Source organism: Chelon labrosus, assembly GCF_963514085.1.
Source record: "Chelon labrosus genome assembly, chromosome: 9".
NCBI classification, from domain to species: domain Eukaryota; kingdom Metazoa; phylum Chordata; class Actinopteri; order Mugiliformes; family Mugilidae; genus Chelon; species Chelon labrosus.
This window is the reverse complement of record NC_140359.1, coordinates 15,540,191-15,561,688: the sequence shown is the minus strand read 5'-3', so window position 1 is coordinate 15,561,688 and position 21,498 is coordinate 15,540,191. Positions and strand designations below refer to the sequence as shown.

The 21,498-nt window shown below is 44.2% G+C and overlaps 4 protein-coding genes across 8 annotated transcripts; 2 read left to right on the top strand and 2 right to left on the bottom strand.

The window, feature by feature from the left end:
* Position 1: 1 nt before the first annotated feature.
* alkbh2 (alkB homolog 2, alpha-ketoglutarate dependent dioxygenase) lies at positions 2-4,147 on the bottom strand. Of its 4 annotated transcripts, none has more exons than XM_084551346.1 (4): positions 4,036-4,147; positions 1,251-1,533; positions 972-1,170; positions 2-898 (listed from the first exon to the last, which is right to left on the bottom strand). In XM_084551346.1, exons 2-4 carry the CDS (start codon positions 1,531-1,533, stop codon positions 589-591), a joined length of 792 nt encoding a protein of 263 aa, XP_084407472.1. In that variant the 5' UTR covers positions 4,036-4,147; the 3' UTR covers positions 2-588. The 4 variants fall into 4 exon arrangements, with proteins under 4 accessions (XP_084407472.1, XP_084407473.1, XP_084407471.1 ...); XM_084551347.1 differs by having other exon boundaries at positions 1,251-1,536; positions 4,036-4,138; XM_084551345.1 differs by lacking the exon at positions 4,036-4,147 and adding an exon at positions 2,647-2,774.
* Positions 2,027-5,316, top strand: unga (uracil DNA glycosylase a). 2 transcript variants are annotated; one of them, XM_084551343.1, is made up of 7 exons: positions 2,027-2,358; positions 2,685-2,885; positions 2,974-3,069; positions 4,060-4,157; positions 4,387-4,475; positions 4,571-4,749; positions 4,839-5,316. In XM_084551343.1, the coding sequence occupies exons 1-7, from the start codon at positions 2,260-2,262 to the stop codon at positions 4,977-4,979; spliced, it is 903 nt and encodes a 300-aa protein (XP_084407469.1). In that variant the 5' UTR covers positions 2,027-2,259; the 3' UTR covers positions 4,980-5,316. The 2 variants fall into 2 exon arrangements, with proteins under 2 accessions (XP_084407469.1, XP_084407468.1); XM_084551342.1 differs by lacking the exon at positions 2,027-2,358 and having other exon boundaries at positions 2,437-2,885.
* A 1,562-nt stretch (positions 5,317-6,878) lies between these two features.
* Positions 6,879-10,926, top strand: pxmp2 (peroxisomal membrane protein 2). Its single transcript, XM_084551351.1, has 5 exons — positions 6,879-7,082; positions 7,436-7,558; positions 8,040-8,202; positions 8,904-9,023; positions 9,135-10,926. The coding sequence occupies exons 1-5, from the start codon at positions 6,973-6,975 to the stop codon at positions 9,201-9,203; spliced, it is 585 nt and encodes a 194-aa protein (XP_084407477.1). The 5' UTR covers positions 6,879-6,972; the 3' UTR covers positions 9,204-10,926.
* A 7,758-nt stretch (positions 10,927-18,684) lies between these two features.
* Positions 18,685-20,109, bottom strand: LOC311493209 (polyubiquitin-like; the record flags this gene model as incomplete). Its single annotated transcript, XM_084551769.1, has 1 exon — positions 18,685-20,109. The coding sequence occupies one exon, from the start codon at positions 20,107-20,109 to the stop codon at positions 18,685-18,687; it is 1,425 nt and encodes a 474-aa protein (XP_084407895.1).
* Positions 20,110-21,498: the final 1,389 nt, after the last annotated feature.

The window sequence follows — 21,498 nt, the reverse complement described above, 5'->3', positions numbered from 1 at the left end:
ATCAGTTTAGCATCTTGTTTATTTAACAACTTTCTGTACAATCTTAAAAAACAAAACATAACTTAAAGGGATGCCAAAAGCAAAGATTGACTAAGTCATATTTGGTGAGTTGGAGAAGGCCACTTATGAAATCTTAAAATGCAGTTGAAATCTCTGCACAATTTAAGCAAAGCACTATTTTATAAGACAAGTGGATGAACTTTGATGCTGATTTCTCGTTGAAACCCTTCCTCAAGCTGCATCAGTTCGTAGATCAGAGTGTCAGCAGCCTTCTCACATTCATGCAGAGTTTGACCAAATAAATCTTAATTTCAACTAAACATAATCCACTGATTAAAGAATAACAAGAACCAGTAACTTTTTACAGAGTGGCTTGTTTAGAATCATTGATTTCCTTTACAGTCTTTACTTATCTCACTTATTGTCTCACGTATTGTCATTAAGTCTCTCGTTCAGCTGCTGCATGAACAGATTTTAGATCTGTTGATGTACCCGAGGATTTCCGAACAGCCTATACCGAAGCTCAGCTGCCAGTGATTCATGGGAGTGAGTGCATATGGTCAAGTCCATAATCTGCACCTGGCCTTCTTACTCCTTGCTGTGCAGCAGGATACGTCTAAAGGTGAGATTAATCCGAGGCAAGAGGACCTTCTTGCGAACAGGGAGGCTGTGATACCAGAAGGTGTTGGTGGGTGGGTTCATGAGGAGCATACTTCCATGAGCCAGCTCCAGCTTCACGGGTTCAATCTGTCTGCAGCTCTGTTTTCCTCGAGCATCTCTGTGTCTGAAGATGAAGTCTCGTGCTGCCCCCAGAGAAACCGAGGCGATGGGACAGAGAGGGTCCAGCTCCTTCTCGTCGTCACGGTGCTCGCCCATGTGATCCTGCCCGTCTTTGTACCTGGCGGAGAGATTAACACTTTCAGGATGAAATTTATCTCAGACTGTGACTTTTACAAGTCCTAACTTCTCACCTGTTGACCAAGACAAAGTTGAATGTCTGTCCCGTTGTTTTTGTGACGGCATCCCGAATGTATTCCAAGCTTGGAGTCCAAGGGCAGGCCAAACGTGTCACCCCAGAATAAGTATAAGCTAAACCTGCATCTCCATACGTTGCCTGCTTTCTTGGTATATTATACACCTTTCCAAACACCTGGACCTTTGATTCCTCTCCTGGAACAAAAACAGCAACAACGGATGAACTCAAACTGCAACATCTCATCATTTTACAGTAACGATGTTTGATGTCGTACCTGTTGCGTACACCACCTCCTCCTCCAGCTGTTTAAAAAGGTGGTCTGCTTCCTTTTTAGAGAAGAGCAGTGCATAATCACAGTCCAGTCCCTCTGCCTCTATTTTCTGCCAAGGAACAGGATGGGAGAACTCTCCTGAAGTGGCATCCTCATCTTCCTCTTCCTTCTTCATCGGCTCATCCTTCTCCAGTTTCATCTTCTTCCTTGGACTCCTTCTCAGGGCATCGTTGGTGCTTGAGCGTTTATTCTGTCCTTGAATAACAAACTTTTCCATTGCGGTCATCTGCTGTTGGCGGAGGAGATAAATGTTTGGGTTTTATATACCTGGATAAGCACAGATGTTGGTCTAAATTCAGCCCAGTAGTACATTTTTGTTGAATTTGGAACCTTTAACTTTGTAATGAGGCTGCTTTATCTGTAAGCCGTAGTCTCTAATGTTGCCATTTTCTAAATTAACTGTAAGTTAAAATGTTAGAGAAAACCAAAAGTGACCACACCAAAACTTAAGGGTAGACTGCGTGCAAAACATAAAAATATTGAAAGAAGATTAATAAAAGGAGCTGAGAACCTGGAAACTGAAAATAATTACCTGAAAAGTTACTCAAATGGTTCCCTGTTAGGTCAAATCAGCAGACAACTGCTTTCTGTTGACGACTACTTTAATAAGTGACATTTTAGTCCGCTCTCCAAAATAAGGCGTAAACAAGAACAAATACTTCAGAATGATGGCATAAAAAGGTTTTTATAAACGTAAATATGGTTACGTGTTTGTCCCGTGCCAATGCTAGGTACTGCACCTACAACAAACAGCAGACTGTAGCTTTCAGTGGTTTGTCTTGAACAGCACTCCGCTCATTAACATAACGTGCTTTCGTCACTTTGCCTTGGCGCGAAGTGTTTAATCCCACCGGGAGAGTTTGGGGGTTTCTGAGGAGCCTGCCGGTGTTTGCTCTCATTTTAGACATTTATCGAAGTCGGTTAATTCACCGCCAAAGTGTTTATCAGCAGAATGATTGGACAGAAAACCATTAACTCGTTTTTTACGCCAGTATCGAAAAAGAGACTTTCTACGGAGTTAAATGAGACCGAGGAGGATGCCAAGGACCCGGTGAGCGTCACTTCTTCTTCAGACAGCAGCTTAACCATAGACACATGCGTAGCTTGTAACGCTAATTACATTTTGTATATTTAAAACAATTTACAGTGCTCCCATTCAAGTATTTCAAACTGAACGCTGTAGTTTCCCGCGCCGCGCTCAGCGTAATCCAAGCTGCGTTCAATGACACCGCTATGTTCTTGAATGTTGTTAAACGCGGTGCGCGCAACACGACAATGTTTGTGCTGCTCCGTCGACGCTTTCTAAACCCGGTTTCGCCTCCAGCTGCAAGTTTCTTACCGGCTTTGTGTTATGCTCAATACATTAAAATAATACAGAAGAAGCAGAAGCCCTCTGCGGTGGGGCCGGCGCCGCCGAGCCCGTCTCCTGCTCCTCTGTCCCCGGAGCAGCTCGACAGGATCGCCCGCAACAAGAGAGCCGCGCTGGAGAAACTCGCTTCCGCTCAGACGCCAAAAGGCTTCGGAGAGAGCTGGAGGAAGGGACTGTCTGCAGAGTTTGGGAAGCCTTATTTCAAACAAGTGAGGGGACGAGTCAGTACAGTGCTCATGCTGTGTGTGTGTGTGTTTTGTTTTGAACTGTTTTAATGAGTGCACATCTCTGCCACAGCTCATGAACTTTGTGTCTGAGGAGAGAAAACGTCACGTTGTGTACCCACCTGATGAACATGTCTTTACCTGGACACAGATGTGTGACATCCGAGATGTAAGTTTAAATTGCATTAGACAAAACATTAGATACATTAGATAACACAAGTGATTGAAATAATACAAACATCAGTACAGTAGCCTACAATGCAATTTAATGAGACTACAAACCACATGAAAACAAAATGAAAACACTATTATTTTGCTCAATACCATAACCTCCATAAGGATAATATTTAGTGCAGCACTGTTATATTACAATGTATTCATTTTCGCCAGTGTACCCCATGAACTGGCAAGTGACTGTATAAAGTATCTCATACAATATGTTTGTATGCAATAGGCTACCTGGAATTAAAGTGCATTATATTCAGTATACAGACACAACAGAGCCTAAAAGTAAACTGAGTAATTTGTACATTTGTTAACGTTTCTTTTTGGTCCCAGTCACATTAGTTTGTTCCTGAAACTTTAATATTATATATAGGTTTCCTTATATTAAAGTGGTTCCTGTAATATGTTTGACAGTGTAGAGATATTTGGAAAAAGTTCATGTAGACTGTGTGCATTTCCTATATGAACAAAATCGGGTGTAGTTTTCAAACCACAACAGCGACGCTAAGCGACAGGAGGTAATTTTTCACTTAATCTATGTATTGATCTGTCTGTAGATCTTCAAGGAGGCAAATCGGATTGTAACCGCTGAACAAATTTGGCTCGTTTCACCAAAATACATACATTCATTATCATGAAAAAACTTCTTTTCCAGTTGATTGTGAAATAAAAAGACATCAAGAGTGTATACCCAGGAAGAGGATGAGAATTATGCATGGAAGATGATAGTGTAACCATTTTATTTTCACTTTAAAGGACGTACAAACTAAAACCGTGTGTCCTTTGAAAATGGTATTTTTATTTCTGCATATAAATACTCAGTGGCTCAGGATCGATGGCTGCCTGGATTTCCTTTTTCTTTCTTCTAAAGGTGTCCTTAAAATAACATTATTTTTAACTGTTTCCTCACCTAAAGATGTGTTTGTGATTCCAGGTCAAAGTGGTGATCCTTGGCCAGGATCCATACCATGGCCCTAACCAAGCCCATGGGTTGTGCTTCAGTGTGAAAAGACCAGTGCCTCCTCCGCCCAGGTGTGAAGCCTTTTCAGTTTCTCTGATAGAAAACAGCATATATCACTATTTTCTTCATGATTAGATTGTAAGGACAAAGTGACAACACAGAGACACACTCGTCAGCCACAAGATTAAAACCACTAACTTATGAAGTGAATAACACTGAAGATTGTTTCCTGGTAATCTAATTGTGCTGTTAAGTCAGTATTTTGATTTAGTTTCTACAATTTCTACATTTTGTTTCCAGTTTGGAGAACATGTACAAAGAGCTGGTCTCTGACATCGATGGCTTTCAGCACCCTGGACATGGAGATCTGACTGGATGGGCCAAACAAGGTACTTTTTAAATGTTTACACGCGGTTACACAACAAGAGAGCTGCCTGACATTAACAAAGCGTCTCTTTACTCAATCCGCGACCCCACTCGCCAGGTGTGCTGTTGCTCAACGCTGTGCTGACCGTCCGAGCACACCAGGCCAACTCGCACAAAGACAGGGGTTGGGAGTCCTTCACTGACGCCGTGGTGCAGTGGCTCAGCAACAACATGGAAGGCCTCGTCTTCATGCTATGGGGAGCGTACGCTCAGAAGAAAGGAGCTTCTATAGACAGGGTGAGTCCATACAGTTGTTCTAATGCAAACGCTTTCAGCTGTGTTTATTAGTGCGTTTTCATGCTCAGTTTTCACACTGTGTTTTATAGAAACGCCACCATGTGCTGCAAGCTGTGCATCCATCTCCCCTGTCCGCTCATCGGGGCTTTTTTGGGTGCCAGCATTTCTCGAAGGCCAACGAGCTGCTCAAGAAATCTGGAAAGTCTCCCATTGATTGGAAGGCACTTTAATTTGTTATGTATGTTTCCTTTTCTAGTATGTGTTGATTAACTACACACCAAAACCATAAGCTTTCTAACTTCCTGTTTCGGCGATGTTATGTTCTTTTTTTTCTTTTTTTTTTTAAGTTGAAGAGTTCATGTTTGTTTTATACACTGCCTTTTTCTTTTTTTTGTTTTCCTTTTTTTTTTTTTAAGCCTTTTTGTTCAAACTTGCTGTTGGGATGCATTTTTGTATAATCTGCTGTTGGCAGCTTAAATGTTGTAAATATGTTTGTGTTTCCTTCCCTGTTTTTACTGACATTTGGGGACAATTAAAGTGGTTCCAAGAAACAGTTGAGTTTTGATTTCTCTGAGTTTGATTATTTTAGTCTAATCTGAAATGTTGTATGAGGCAGTAGGAGCTTTTGTCCTCAGTCCACTGCTGAACGTCAAAGTTTTTTTTATCCTAAATTTGGGGAATTGGAGTTCATAAAACAGTCTGGGGGGAAAAATTCCTGATAAAGTGTTAAGTAAACTGTGCAACTGGATGCAGGACTTCTTGACAGGAAGACGTCTGGCAGTACCGGTTGGCACCAACATATCCATCACCCTGAACACAGGGATGTGTGCTGACTGAGAACCCTCCTCTTTACTCTAGTGACCCACGACTGCACACCGACAGATAGCTCCAACCTATTCATCAAGTTTGCGCATGACACAACTGTGGTGGGTCTCATCAGCAACGGAGATGAGACCAACTACAGGAGAGAGGTGAGCCGCCTGGCTATGAATGAATGAATGAAATGAATGAAACCTTTATTGATCCCTCAATGGGGAAATTACAATAGCACATGATGGGGTACGGAGACAACAAAGTCTCTGAACGTGGAGAGGATGAAAGAGAATGTCATGGACTTGAGAGTGCACACCCAGCGTGCTACTTTGACCATCAACGGTGCCGCTGTGGAGAGGGTGAGCAGCACCAAGTTCCTGGGTGTGCCTGTCACAGAGGACCTCTCCTAGACTAGCAACACAGCATCACTGGCAAAGAAGGCTCAACAGCGCTTCTACTTCCTACGCAAACTGAGGAAAGCCAGAGCCCCACCCCCTATCATGTGCACATTCTACAGAGGCACCATTGAGAGCATCCTGACCAGCTGCATCACTGTGTGGTACGGCGCCTGCACCGTGTCCTCCCGTAAGACCCTCCAACGCATAGTGGGAGCGGCTGAGAAGATAATCGGTGCCTCTCTCCCTTCTCTCCAGGACATCGACAATACCCGTCTCACCTGCAAAGGCCTCTGCATTGCAGGTGATCCTGACCACCCAACACACAACTTCCTCAGTCTGCTGCCATCAGGGACTGCCCCGGACTGATCTCTGTACATTACATTGCCTTTAACACTTCATCTGTGACATTAATACTGTGTATTATTTATTGACTCATTTCATCACTTATTTTGCACCTACCAAACTCAGGGGTTGCACCAGCCACTTTATGTCTATTTGTCATATGCCGTAGTTTTTATTCTAGGCCTTTGAGGAAAGAAATTTCAATCCTGTTCCACATGTCAGAACTGACAATAAAGCTGACTTTGACTTTGACTACAGTATAATATCCTTGTTACCAGGAGCCAATAATTGTTTTGGGCCTTTTGAAAACTTGTTTTTGCAATGGCAACCACAAACCCCCTTAAACCCATGAAGGACCTACATTAAAGGACATTTTCAGTGTTACAATTCAGTGTTGCATGCTGCAAGTTACACCAGAGAAACACATGTGCTTTTACATCCTTCCAGACTTTAAACAATTTGGATAAATCTACTATCAGTATTATTATTATTATCTGTTTGACATTTAAACATTTCAAACAGCCACCGACAGTAAAGACTTTGACCTCGACGTGGAGGCGTGGCTCCGTCGGTGACGCAATGACGCAAACAGGAAGACTGGCGGGGAAACTTCGCCCCTGTTAGTTTACTTTGTGGTGCTAATATTTGTTCAGTTTAACTAGTGACAACAATGGCCGTGGAGAGTCTGCCTGTCCGGGACGCGTCCTTACATTTCCGTTTACTGCAGCAGTATCTTGTCCTTCTGAAGAAATACCCCATCCTGACAAAGTCTGTAACGAGGTTAGTAGCTCTGGTCGCTGACAGCTGCACCTTCTGTCGTGCGTCCTCAGTTTGGCAGTCCATCATTTCTTATTTAGCGACTGACAAAGTTAAACTGTTGCAACTAATTTTAGTAAGTCGTTAGAAACACATATAGAGTAATTTCCAGCTATTTAGTTTTTTTTGTTTGGAGCACTTTGTCAGCGCTGACCACAGACTGGTCATTTGTCACCACGCTCTGATTTCAGCCAATCAGCATCTGCAGGAGGAACCACCCCTCCCAAGTTGACAACACTGATTTTAAAAGAGCACCTCACTGTGAATTCGCCTGTTGCATGTTGACAGATTTGTTTGTGCATCCTTGGTGTTTTCAGTGGGATCCTCTCAGCCTTAGGAAATCTTCTGTCTCAGATTTTGGAGGCAAGAAAAAAGGCCAAAAATGGAGCTGCTGTCAGTGAGATCGATGTGGCTGGAGCCTCACGCTACGCCATTTATGGGTGAGATTTAATGCACAAAGAAAACTGAGCATCCGTGCGGCTTTAGGGCTACAAGGCTATGGTTGTATTGTCTGTTACAGTGAAACTACTGAATGATAGCAGAAAAGACATACTGTTCTCTGTTACTATCTTTGCATCTTAACCTTGACCTATCAAAAACAAAGCTAAAACCAAGGCAAATGGAGTTGTCTTGAAGACGTTTCGCTGCTCATACAAGTGGCTTCTTCTTCACAGAAACTGTTTGCATTGGAAAGACATCCAAACTATTTTAGCATGTATACATATGATAATAATTGTACAATAAATACTTAAATAGACCAAGTTAAAGGTCATAAAATCATTTGTGCAAAAGCTATAAACAAGTGCTTGTTTATAGACTAACAATCTTCACATACTTGACTTATTGCATGCACTTGGCTCCTTTAATGTCATGTATCTATGTATTTGCGGTAGTTAGAATAGTCCTTGCTTTTTGTTGCAGGTTACTCATTACAGGTCCGGTGAGCCATTACTTTTACCAGCTGATGGAGGTGTGGATGCCCGTCACAGACCCGTACTGTATAGTCAAACGTCTCCTACTGGACCGGCTTATTTTTGCTCCTGGCTTTCTGCTCATTTTCTACTCTGTTATGACCATCCTGGAGGTGGGTCATCTCAGAAACTGCCCTTTCAGATAGATAAAGGGTATCACTGGAAGATTGAGGTTGCAGTTTCACAAAGTTGGGGAGGTGGATTTTTTTTTAAAAGATTGTCAGAAAAGCTGGAGCAGAGGCTGGGATAGCTTGATTTGAACCTGTTGACACACCTACTCATTTAATTCTACATAAATAAATAAGTACCATTTTCTACATTTAAGACCTCAAAACTAGGAAATAACACATTTATCTAGTGTGGAAAAAGTGTAAACAGATCAAAATATGTTTCATACTTGAGATTTCTTGTAGTAACTACTATTTATCTCAAACACAGCTTTGCACTAGACTGGCAACATCTTTATTCACATAGTTGTGTCCAAACATTCGACATGTCAATGACGTTGTCTCTGTCCCACATTTTCCATAATGCTGTACAAACAAACATCCTATCCCAGCTTCTCAGGGCTAAATGTGACAGTTTTAAATGTTGCTATATCATCATCTTCAGAAATGCCAAAAATTCAGCCATAGTTTCTTTTCTTACCCCCACCCCCCATGATATCTGGCCAAAGTACATGTACTAAGTTTGTGACTCTGTTTTACTTATTCTTTGTCCTTCATGTATTGTCTTCAGTATCAGACGACATAGATAAATATAAAAATCTATATAAATGTGGACATTTAATCATCTTATACCATCCTATCCTCAGGCCAAAGGCTGGTCCGATTTTGAAAAGAAGATGAGAAGTAGTTACTGGACCGCTCTGAAAATGAACTGGAAGGTTTGGACTCCCTTCCAGTTCATAAATATCAACTTTGTGCCTGTTCAGGTACGTATTTCACTGACATCCTGCATTCAAAACAAGATGAGTCACACACCGACACCGCTTTAATGCCCCCCCTCCCTACCTGTGTCTTCCTGTGTCTGTTCTTGGTTTCAGTTCAGAGTGCTGTTTGCCAACATGATCGCCTTGTTTTGGTACGCCTACCTCGCATCTGTGAGAAAGTGAACATTCCTTCACCGAAAACGAATCTGAGATAGTACCAATGTGTTAAATGTGCTGCTGTAAACCTGTTACTAATCTGGTCAATCATTTTCAAATACTGCTCTTCTACTGTTATCATGTCCAGCAGGTTTATGCCTTTATGACATGCTGCTATAATACTTGAGACACATGACTGTGTAAGAATAACAGAATAAATGTATTTTTACAGAGCACTGCCAGAAGACCTCATAGTAAACCTTGATGTACATGATCGGGGCAGCCTCTTAGAAATATTTGAATAATGTCAATTTTAAATTTACAATACTAAAGTCGTCTTTTTGTTTTATCTTTTTGTAGCGCCTCTCTAGTGTATGAAACTATAGTGAGAGGTGGCTAACCTGAGCTCTTTCTTGCTATCAAGCAATAAGATTGGGTCTCTGTAATAAACTTAAATGTATACCCTAACAGTATGTGTGAAAAGTGATTTTTAAATGTTGACTTAACTTCCCCTTTAAATCAAGTTTTTAACCCTCAATTTACTCTTATGAACTTAAATACTTTTTTAAATCACAGTACCTTTTAATCACTTTTTAAGCATAAAATTATTCCCTTTGACCTTAATGAACTTAAAATATTAAACTCAGTGACCACAACTGTTTAGTGTATATAAAACAGGAATGGTTTACTCACAAGTTATGTTCAGCAGGTTCACACACTTTTTTCAGACCTTCTCAAAAACAATAATTATCACCATGACATTTAAATGGGCCCCATGAAAATAAAATAGCCGGCAATAAAGTAAACTCAATTGTTCAAATATACCGTTCAACCGATGCAGGCCTGAATGCAGCTCGGGTACGTTGTAGCCTCAAACAAATGGCTGCTTCGCCACTACAGGGCAAAAGAAAAAGGAGGAGAGGTACCTTAATCCACAGGTGTTGAAGCCTCACACACCCACGCTGGAGAATGGCCGAAACAGGAGGAGGAGAGGAGAAAGACGATCCACCCAGAGGAGGAGAAGAAGACACACACCGCCGCCGATCTCGCTGTGGCTCGGCTCCGTCGTCCGCAGCTCCACACGCGTGGTAACACAGGCTCTGCCGTCAATAGGGGTCGCTAGCCGCTAGCCTGTTAGCAAAGTCCGTGCAAACTACTAGCCACTTGTTTAGCCGCTAGCTTCACTTCTTTCACTTATCTTGAGTTGAGCTGTCCGCTCAAACAGACAGTAAAGTCACCTCAAAGTCTTCCGAAGAGTCCTGGTCGAACACCTCCTCGACCCTGGTGATTCACTCACAGTCTCTTTTCCCTCACTGTTCACACCGAGCAGTCCATACTTCGTTCTCTTCCTCGGCCTCTCTCTCTCTCCCGCCCTCTCTTCACTTCCTGTTTGTTATTTTTTTTTCCACAGGTACAAGGCTCACTTGCACACCTTTCAAAATAAAATACATTCAAACCCATTTGTGTGTCTATTTCTTCCTGTACTTTAGTCATAGTTACAGACATTTATAACAACAAATAATTAACATATTAAATGCATAGTTCAATACACCAATACCATTACACTATTTACTTTTTTACTGAATGCTTATTTTTACTGAATGTTTTTAACTTACTTTTTAACCTTAAATGACATTTATTAACCATGAACTTAGACATTTTTAAATCTTAACTGCTATTTATTATGCAATTAACATATTTATTTAAACATATGCCCTTTTTATTCTTCATGAATTTCCACCGGGCTACACTCTCCCCCTTTTTAAATGTCTGTGTGTCCTCATCAGACTCTAATGAACTTAACTAAGGAGTATTAAGAGTGTAATAACTCAGTATGACTAGTGTTTTCCTATTGTAATGACTATACCTCTGTGAACAATAGTCAGTGGCTGATCTCTGGATCTACCAGGTTCATCATAGGTAAGTCTAATAGTCGGCTTAACAGTTCTCTTTGATCTAGGTCTAGGCTCAGGTTTGGTTATCACTTGTCTGTTCTGATCCTCAGTCACTTCCTCTTCTTGGTCTGACCCAGATCCAGTTTCACTGATCTCTTCCAATGTTATTTCTCTTTCACACTTCTCATTCTTCTCACCCTCAGGTTCGAGTTCAGATTGGTGATCCTCCTCTTCGGGGTCAGACGCCTTCTCATTGGCAGGTTCAGATTCATGGTCATTTTCGTTTTCAGAGTCATCATCCGGTTCTGGTTCGGGGTCGGGTTCTGCGTCAACTATTGACTTGGAGGCAGGTGTCGCTCTCGGGACTAAGTCCCTCCATTTGGCAGGATGAGGGACATAATACTCCATGTCAGAGGACGAGTCAGAAAACTCCTGAAACTCCTGAGTCTCTGGTCTTGGTTCTCTTTGACGATGCTTATGTGTGACGGCTCTGGTCTTGGGCCTAGCAGGTGGATCTTCAACCGGATTGGTGGCTGGTATTCTCACAAGCTGCCCTATAGGAAGAAGGTGGTCCCTGTGGATGGTCTTTGTCCCTGGCGTTCCATCCTCCCTTTTGATCTTGAACACAGGTAGGTTTGGCATTTTTCCCATTACCACATAGGGGGCAGGATTCCACTTACTCTCCAGCTTGTGCTTGCCTCTTAGGCCCAAGTTCCGGAGCAGAACTCGATCGCCAATCTCTATGGACTGAAAGGTAACTTTGCGGTCATACAACCTCCGGTTTCTCTGATGCCTTTTGTTTGCAGCCTCTGAGGCTAGTTGGTAGGCCTGTTTCAAGTCTTCTTTCAGTTTTGTGACATATTGGGTGTGGCATGCCTCCTCAATGCCATCTGGGGACGTCCCAAAGCATACATCCGCAGGAAGCCTCGCTTCTCGGCCAAACATTAGGTGGTATGGGGAGTACCCTGTGGCGTCACACTTTGTACTATTGTACGCATGGACCAAGTAAGGAACATGTTGGCTCCATGAACGCTTCTTTTCCCGGCCTAGCGTACCCAGCATGGAGAGCAACGTCCGATTGAATCTTTCCGGCTGAGGGTCTCCCTGCGGATGATAAGGCGTTGTCCGCGACTTGCGTATTCCCATCAAAGTCAACAGTTCCCTGATCAACCGGCTCTCGAAATCCCTTCCTTGATCCGAATGGATCCTCGAGGGCAGTCCATAGTGTACAAAGTATTTCTCCATTAGGACTTTTGCCACAACTGGTGCCTTCTGACTTTTTGTTGGAAAAGCCTGCGCGTATCGCGTAAAATGGTCTGTGACCACCAACACATTGCTGATACCTTTGGAGTCCGGCTCCATGGAAAGGAAGTCCATGCACACTAAATCCATAGGCCCATGGCTAACGATCTGGTGCAATGGAGCAGCTCTCTGTACCGGGGTCTTGTGAGTGATGCACTCAACACAATTCCTGATGTACTCTTCGACATCCACCAACATCTTAGGCCAAAAGAATCTACTGCGGAGCAGGTCAACCGTTCTCTCCTGTCCAAGGTGCCCAAGGTCGTCATGCATGGCCCTCAAGACAATCTCCCGGAACTCCTTGGGGAGGACCAACTGACTGACCACTTCCCCGGAGGGTCTTTTACTGTAACGGTACAGTAGTCCATCTTTCATGGACAGCTTTCCAAACTCTCGTTTCAACCTCGACAACTCTGGACTCATGTTGGCCTCCTCTGGCCAGCATCCATTTTTAAGAGCCTTGATGGCTGGTCCAATGGCCTCATCATTTTCTTGAGCATTTTTCAGACTTGACTTACTCATGAGTTCAAGTGACTTTAACTCCATGTGCGTTGGAAACGCATACATGTCAGGCACACAGTGGGAGGATGCCCCAAGCTGTGCAACATAAACAGGCGTACTGCAGTCAGCTACTGAAGCGCAGACCTTCTGGCAGATCGTCTTGACCCCAGACTGCGGGATAGTCACCCAACCATCACCATCTGCACCTGGCATGTTTCTTGACAACAGGTCAGCGTCAATGTTCTGTCGCCCAGGACGATACTGAACATCAAACTCATATGTTGATAGAGCAGCGAGCCAGCGATGCCCTACCGCATTGAGCTTGGCTGTACTCAACACGTACGTCAGCGGATTGTTATCAGTGCGTACTGTAAATCTTGCCCCGTACAAGTAGTCGTGGAATTTGTCGACTACAGCCCACTTGAGTGACAAGAATTCCAACTGATGTATGGGGTAATTTTTCTCAGCAGAACTCAGCTTTCGGCTTGCAAACGCAACCGGTCTCAGGCCTTCAGGGTGTTCTTGGTTCAATACAGCCCCAAGACCCTTGAAGCTTGCATCGACATGAAGAATGTACGGCTTTTGTGGATTAGCGAATGCCAGAACAGGTGCGTGGGTCAGACAGTAGATGATCTGGTGAAACGCATCTGTACAGGATTTGTCCCATCTATCTCCAAAGGGCTCTGATTCCTTCAAGTAGACTTTGTCTAAATCTGGGGCATGCTTGTTTCTCTTCTGAGTCGGAGCATAGCCCTTGGTGAGCTCAGTCAGCGGTCTAACGATTGCAGAGTAATTCTGTATGAATCTACGGTAATATCCGCAAAATCCAAGGAAAGACTGCAACGTCTTCAGGTTTGTTGGCTGAGGCCAGGTGGTAACGGCCTCAATCTTGTCGGGATCGGGCGCGACACCTTCGGCAGAAACAATATGACCTAGGTACTTGACCTTTGGCAAACAGATCTGACACTTGTCCACTGAAAGTTTCAGCCCAACTTCTCCAAGACGATCCAAAACCTTGAGCAGTCTCTCTTCGTGTTCCTCAAGCGTCTTTCCGAACACGATCAAATCGTCGAGGTACACCAGCACTTGCAAGAGGTTCATGTCTCCTACTGCCCTCTCCATCAACCTCTGAAAGGTTGCTGGAGCCCCTGTAATGCCCTGTGGCATGCGCTCAAACTGAAAAAATCCTAACGGGCAAATAAATGCCGTTTTTTCTTTGTCCTCTTCGGACATAGCTATCTGGTAATAGCCTGAACGCAAATCCAAAACAGAGAACCACTGACTCCCTGTGAGAGCATTTAGTGCATCCTCAATGCAGGGGGTGGTATATTGGTCAGGTATGGTTCTGCTATTCAACAGCCTGTAATCTATGCACATCCTAATAGCTCCCGTCTTTTTTCGGACAACAACTATAGGGGAAGCATAGGGGCTTCGCGACTCAGTTATGATCCCCGCTTGCAACAACTCTTGTAAATGCTTTCGAACATCTTCGATGTCTGCAGGGGCTAGCCGGCGCGATCGCTGACGGAAAGGCCGGGAGTCAGAGAGCCGGATTTGGTGCTCCACCCCCTTGGCCAAACCCACATCCCACTCACACATGGAGAACACATGAGACTTCTGAGCCAACTTCCGTCGTAGTCTGTTTTTCCATTGCTCAGAGATAGGAGAGTCTCCAAAGTTTATCACACTCTCATCAAACTCCGGGGAAACAGTCTCTTTGGGGGGGATAGTAGCAACCGAATCAACGAGGTACATGCCTCCAATCACTGTTCCCGGAGGTATGGAAGTCTCTCTCGAAGATTCATTCTTGACTAACACTCGCAAGCTGTTAACATCCAAAGCCCCACTGGGCACAACCATGGGATGGAGAAACACATCAGCAGGTAAGGCAGCTGCTGGTGCCGAATCTACCATCAGGATTTCTGGTCCAACTGGTTTTTTCAGCTCAACTTTGCACACCACCTGAGTGCTACCATCGGATGGTAAGATCAAAGGGCCTGGCCCCATCCATCTGACCCAGCCAGCCTCATCTTCACTGGTGGGGACAGCAGTCCCATTGAGGGCAGGCTGACCCTCCTGGACACCAACTCGAAACCCAAGTGTTTTCGTGACATCAACACCATTTTCCTTGCATTGGTTCACCAAGCGTCTCACATGGCTAGCGTTGGTGCCCACCACAACAGATGTCTCATCTCCTGTCTTCGGATTAGGACAAATGAGTGCGAGGACAGTAACAGTCTGACTGGTCCCTACCACCTCAGCTGGATACTCCAAATCAACCACCACGTAACCACGGTACGGGTAGCTAACTCCAGACTCACTCAAACCCCACAGGGAAAGACCAGACACTGGCTGAATAGGGACGTCAGGTAGGTGTTTTTGGTACCAGGGCTCAAAAATGATCGTCACCTGCGAGCCACTATCCAACAAAGCAGTGCAGGGCTGTCCATTAACCTTCAACGGCACCAGGCTAGGCGGACCAACCAAACCATCTGGTATGCTGACTTTGTCTGACATGTCAGCTGCACTTTTCTTCACAAAGCAGTTAACTCTACTAACTGTGGCATCACTTGACGGCTTGTTATTTTTTGACAGCTTCAGGGCCTGAATAAGTCTCTTGATAACTTTAGCCTGATTTTCTGGGTTTTGGCACTTCTCAGCATAATGCCCATTTTCTCCACATCGATAACAAAAATGTTCCTCTGGGACTTTAAAGGATCTTTGGGGAGAGCTGGCAACTGGCTTTGATGCATTTACAGCTGAAACAGAGGCTCGAGGTTCAGCTACTTTATTAGTGAACCTCTGCTGTAGGTGCCTTAACTGTTTTTTTAAAGCTACTATCTCGCTGTCAGAACTACACTCATCGGGCGCAACTTTTGGGGGAGTTTTCTCATCACTAGCTGGCCCATCTTGAGCTGGTTTAGACACAACAGCAGCGACAAGTGTCTTGAGTTCTTTGATCTCAGACTTCAAGTTCTGGATTTCAATTCGCTTTGCATCCACATTTTGCTTGTATGATCTGTGCACGACAGGTGTAATCTGCTTTCTCGATGCCTCGTATTCCTCTTCTGTGCGTATCTCTTTTGACAGCTGGAGAAAGGTTGGCGGCTTTTCCTTCCTCTCTCTCAGACGAAGATTGACGAGCATCAGATCAGAGGCTATGGCACCACGCAACAACTGCTCGAGCCTTGCTCTATCTGCATAACCAAAGGGAAGACCGCCTCTCTGCACAACCCTGCCCAACGACTGTTCTAACCGTCTAAGGAAGTCAGACAGCTTCTCACCTGGTTGTTGCTGCAGTAACCGAAAAGCAAAGTATAACTCTTCACCTGACTCTGCTGTCCCAAATGCATGCTCAAGCGCCTCTAAACAGTCTTCAGGGCTCACGTCAGGATCACTAGCTCGTGCAGCTTTTAAAATGTCTAGAGCAGGACCTCTAACACTTTCCATCAGTCTCCGCCTTTTCTCTTTTGGCGAGCAGTCGCACTCCTCCACCATGAGCCGTGCTTGACCCAGCCAGTGTTCGAACTGCTCTTCTCCAGCTGGCGTGGGAGATAACCCAGAGAAAACTCGTAGGCGGCGATAGCTTCCATGTTCACTTGATGACTTGGATGTCTTGTCGAGCAAATCACTCACTGCCCGAAGTATAGCCTCTGTTGACTTGGCGGCAGCCTCTTCAGTCGGGAACAATGTGCGGAGGTCTTCCACGTGTTGACTGTCTGTTGGCGGTGACCCAGACACTTGTTCACTGTCGTCAGTATTTTGATTTGCTCGGATGATTGACCATGGCCCTCCACCGTCAATAGGAGCCACTTCCGGGGGAACTAGGTCACCTATAACCGGTTCCCTACATTCACACAAAACATGGTACCGGTTGTGCTGTAGGTTGAAAGTTCGGCCTCTGACACGCACACGTCCCCAACTCTTCACTGTTTGCATTGTCTCTTCAATGGCTTCATAGGTCACATCTTCTTTAATGATAACCATAACTGCATGAGCCTCATCTACTGCTTCGCCACGGCACCATCCCTTTAACTCTGATGCTAGCTCAGCTTGAGTTGCCATTTTAGCTTAGCAGTTAGCACTATTTTAAACTTCAAACTTCCCAGAATATATATAAAACACAAGAAACCCACACTAAAATCCCAGCGGTGCCTCCATTTTATGTAGCGCCTCTCTAGTGTATGAAACTATAGTGAGAGGTGGCTAACCTGAGCTCTTTCTTGCTATCAAGCAATAAGATTGGGTCTCTGTAATAAACTTAAATGTATACCCTAACAGTATGTGTGAAAAGTGATTTTTAAATGTTGACTTAACTTCCCCTTTAAATCAAGTTTTTAACCCTCAATTTACTCTTATGAACTTAAATACTTTTTTAAATCACAGTACCTTTTAATCACTTTTTAAGCATAAAATTATTCCCTTTGACCTTAATGAACTTAAAATATTAAACTCAGTGACCACAACTGTTTAGTGTATATAAAACAGGAATGGTTTACTCACAAGTTATGTTCAGCAGGTTCACACACTTTTTTCAGACCTTCTCAAAAACAATAATTATCACCATGACATTTAAATGGGCCCCATGAAAATAAAATAGCCGGCAATAAAGTAAACTCAATTGTTCAAATATACCGTTCAACCGATGCAGGCCTGAATGCAGCTCGGGTACGTTGTAGCCTCAAACAAATGGCTGCTTCGCCACTACAGGGCAAAAGAAAAAGGAGGAGAGGTACCTTAATCCACAGGTGTTGAAGCCTCACACACCCACGCTGGAGAATGGCCGAAACAGGAGGAGGAGAGGAGAAAGACGATCCACCCAGAGGAGGAGAAGAAGACACACACCGCCGCCGATCTCGCTGTGGCTCGGCTCCGTCGTCCGCAGCTCCACACGCGTGGTAACACAGGCTCTGCCGTCAATAGGGGTCGCTAGCCGCTAGCCTGTTAGCAAAGTCCGTGCAAACTACTAGCCACTTGTTTAGCCGCTAGCTTCACTTCTTTCACTTATCTTGAGTTGAGCTGTCCGCTCAAACAGACAGTAAAGTCACCTCAAAGTCTTCCGAAGAGTCCTGGTCGAACACCTCCTCGACCCTGGTGATTCACTCACAGTCTCTTTTCCCTCACTGTTCACACCGAGCAGTCCATACTTCGTTCTCTTCCTCGGCCTCTCTCTCTCTCCCGCCCTCTCTTCACTTCCTGTTTGTTATTTTTTTTTCCACAGGTACAAGGCTCACTTGCACACCTTTCAAAATAAAATACATTCAAACCCATTTGTGTGTCTATTTCTTCCTGTACTTTAGTCATAGTTACAGACATTTATAACAACAAATAATTAACATATTAAATGCATAGTTCAATACACCAATACCATTACACTATTTACTTTTTTACTGAATGCTTATTTTTACTGAATGTTTTTAACTTACTTTTTAACCTTAAATGACATTTATTAACCATGAACTTAGACATTTTTAAATCTTAACTGCTATTTATTATGCAATTAACATATTTATTTAAACATATGCCCTTTTTATTCTTCATGAATTTCCACCGGGCTACATTTTCATCTGAAACAATGCAGCTCCACCCACTGAGCTGAGGCTAGGGCACAGGAAATGTAATGAGACGTCAAAATTCACATTAAAGACTTTCATTTTTATTTAATTTTTTACAGTGTCCAGGTAACATGGATTTTCCAAAAATAAAAGCATAACATTAAATCTTGTGTGTATAATTTTGGTGTCGCCTAAACAAGACACAAAGTTTTTAATGGGAAATACACATTGTGGAATGTAAAAAAAAAAAAAAAGCTATTGGAGATCAATTTCTGGTGTCATGAACATAGTGCTCAGCGCCTTCACGTTATAGTCCCGCAGTCTGCCAGTCGTCATCTCCTTGCTTTGATGAATGAGAATCTGCTGGCTCACTGGCACCCCCTCCCTCTGCTCGACTCTGCGCTTGAAGTCGCTCACTGTCTCATTGGGTTTGATGTCATAGGTGGTCTTCTCCCCATCCTCGTTTTTGAGGAAAACTTGGATGATAGGAGGCTGCTGCTGACGGATCAGGCGGAGGGTCAGGAAGATAGTGCTCAGCGCCTCCACGTTATAGTCCCACAGTCTGCCAGTGGTCATCTCGCTGCTTTGATGAATGAGCCTCTGCTGGCTCACTGGCACCCCCTCCCTCTGCTCAACTCTGAGCTTGAAGTCGCTCACCGTCTCGTTGGGTTTGATATCGTAGGTGGTCGTCTGCCCCTTCTCGTTTTTGAGGAACACTTGAATGGTAGGAGGCTGCTGGTGACGGAGGCGGAGGGTCAGGAAGATAGTGCTCAGCGCCTCCACGTTATAGTCCCGCAGTCTGCCAGTGGTCATCTCGCTGCCTTGATGAATGAGCCTCTGCTGGCTCACTGGCACCCCCTCCCTCTGCTCGACTCTGAGCTTGAAGTCGCTCACCGTCTCGTTGGGTTTGATATCGTAGGTGGTTGCTTGCCCCTTCTTGTTTTTGAGGAACACTTGGATGGTAGGAGGCTGCTGCTGACGGATAGTCAGGCGGAGGGTCAGGAAGATAGTGCTCAGCGCCTCCACGTTATAGTCCCGCAGTCTGCCAGTTGTCATCTCGCTGCTTTGATGAATGAGCCTCTGCTGGCTCACTGGCACCCTCTCCCTCTGCTCGACTCTGAGCTTGAAGTCGCTCACCGTCTCGTTGGGTTTGATATCGTAGGTGGTCGTCTGCCCCTTCTCGTTTTTGAGGAACACTGGGATGGTAGGAGGCTGCTGGTGACGGAGGCGGGGGGTCAGGAAGATAGTGCTCAGCGCCTCCACGTTATAGTCCCGCAGTCTGCCAGTGGTCATCTCGCTGCTTTGATGAATGAGCCTCTGCTGGCTCACTGCCACCTCCTCCCTCTGCTCCACTCTGAGCTTGAAGTCGCTCACCGTCTCGTCGGGTTTGATGTCGTAGGTGGTCGTCTGCCCCTTCTTGTTTTTGAGGAACACTTGGATGGTAGGAGGCTCGACGATCAGCAGGGAAACCTGGCAGCCGGAATGCAAGCCGTAGTAGGACAGAGGCTTGGTGTCGTCGCTGAGAGTTGTCATTTGGCCGTTAACAAACATCAGCTTCTGTCTGTGGACAGGCACCCCCAGTTTTTCTCGGATGTGTATTTTCAGATTTCCAACAGTGTCATGTGGGTTCACAATCATCGGGTTGTATGTCCCATCCAGCTTCGCGATTATTATTTCCATGTTTAGAGTCTGAAAAAGAATTCAAAATATGATTGAAGATGCAGCAAAAAGTCTTCTCTGTTAATTATCAAACATTGCTTCCTCGCTGTACATTTTATTAAGAGAGCTTCATACCTTGAGATGACTTCTTCTTCAAACTCTTCAGAAAGGACACTTGAGAACGATGCTCATCAACTGTGTGAAAACTTTTCACTCACCTGTTTATATACAGTCTGGCCCAGGTGATCAACACCCTCCCCTTCACTTCAGATTCGTTTCCCTCTCTGCTTTGATAATTTTCGGTTTCTATTCTCCAAACATGATTCTGCAGCAACGTATCACCACCAGCCTATCAGACTACTGGACAGGTTTGGCAGCGGAATACAGCTGAGTTGGGATAAGGGGATTTATTTTTTTACTGCTCACCTGAAGTAATCTAATCAAACCCAATCATAAATTGTGACTATGTTTATCTACATTTTAAGAACACGATTACAGGGAAACAAAACTAAAACAGAAAATATTAGCCATCACAAGTATTTCTAACAGTGCAGTAAAAGAAAAACAAAAAACATCATGACGTATATCGCAAATCAACAGTAGTTGAAGAGATCCTTTATTTACACCGATCATGCATAACATTATGAGCATCCTCCTAACATTGTGTAGGTCTCCCTTGTGCCTCCAAAACAGTCGTGACTCATCAGAGAATGGACATGGGTCTTCTGAGGGTGTCCTGTGGTGTCTGGCAACTGAATATTGTTAGTGGGGGCTTTTGGGTCCTATGGGTTGAGGGGAGGGGCCTCTGTGGATCAGGCTTGTCCCAGTGCATACCACAGATACTTGATCAATTTGGGATCTAGTGAATTTGGAGGCGATGTCTTAATTCTACTTTTGTGCAATACCCCCCAGGTCAACACCTTGTGCTGTTTTTCATGTTGTCTAGTTGTTCCTTGTTCCTGCTAAGGGGTGGGGTGCCTGGTCTGGTCTAGGTGGGTGGTACATGTCTAAGTAACATCCACATGAATGCCAGGTCCAAAAAATGATATTTATTACCCGTCAATGGTTTTAATCTTGTGGCTGATCAGTGTAACTAGAAGAACCAAAACCTTACTTAAGTACAGAAATATGTTAAAATGTCTCCTGTGGTGGGTATATACACTGTTAGAAGTCAGAGGTTTGGTTTGGCAGGGTTGACATTTTCTTCATATTTGCTCAGCAGGAAGGTTGGTCCTATGCTAAACTAGCTTTACAAGCTAGTATTGCTAACAACTGCTGTAGCTCAGAGGAGGAGGAAGGAGCATGTTACGTTTTCTGTTCCTTCTGCCATCCTAGGAGGGAAAAATCCACACCATCTCTTCTTTTTGTTCTCTTTTTTTTTCCCACATCTCTTCTCAGTCAGTAACTCAC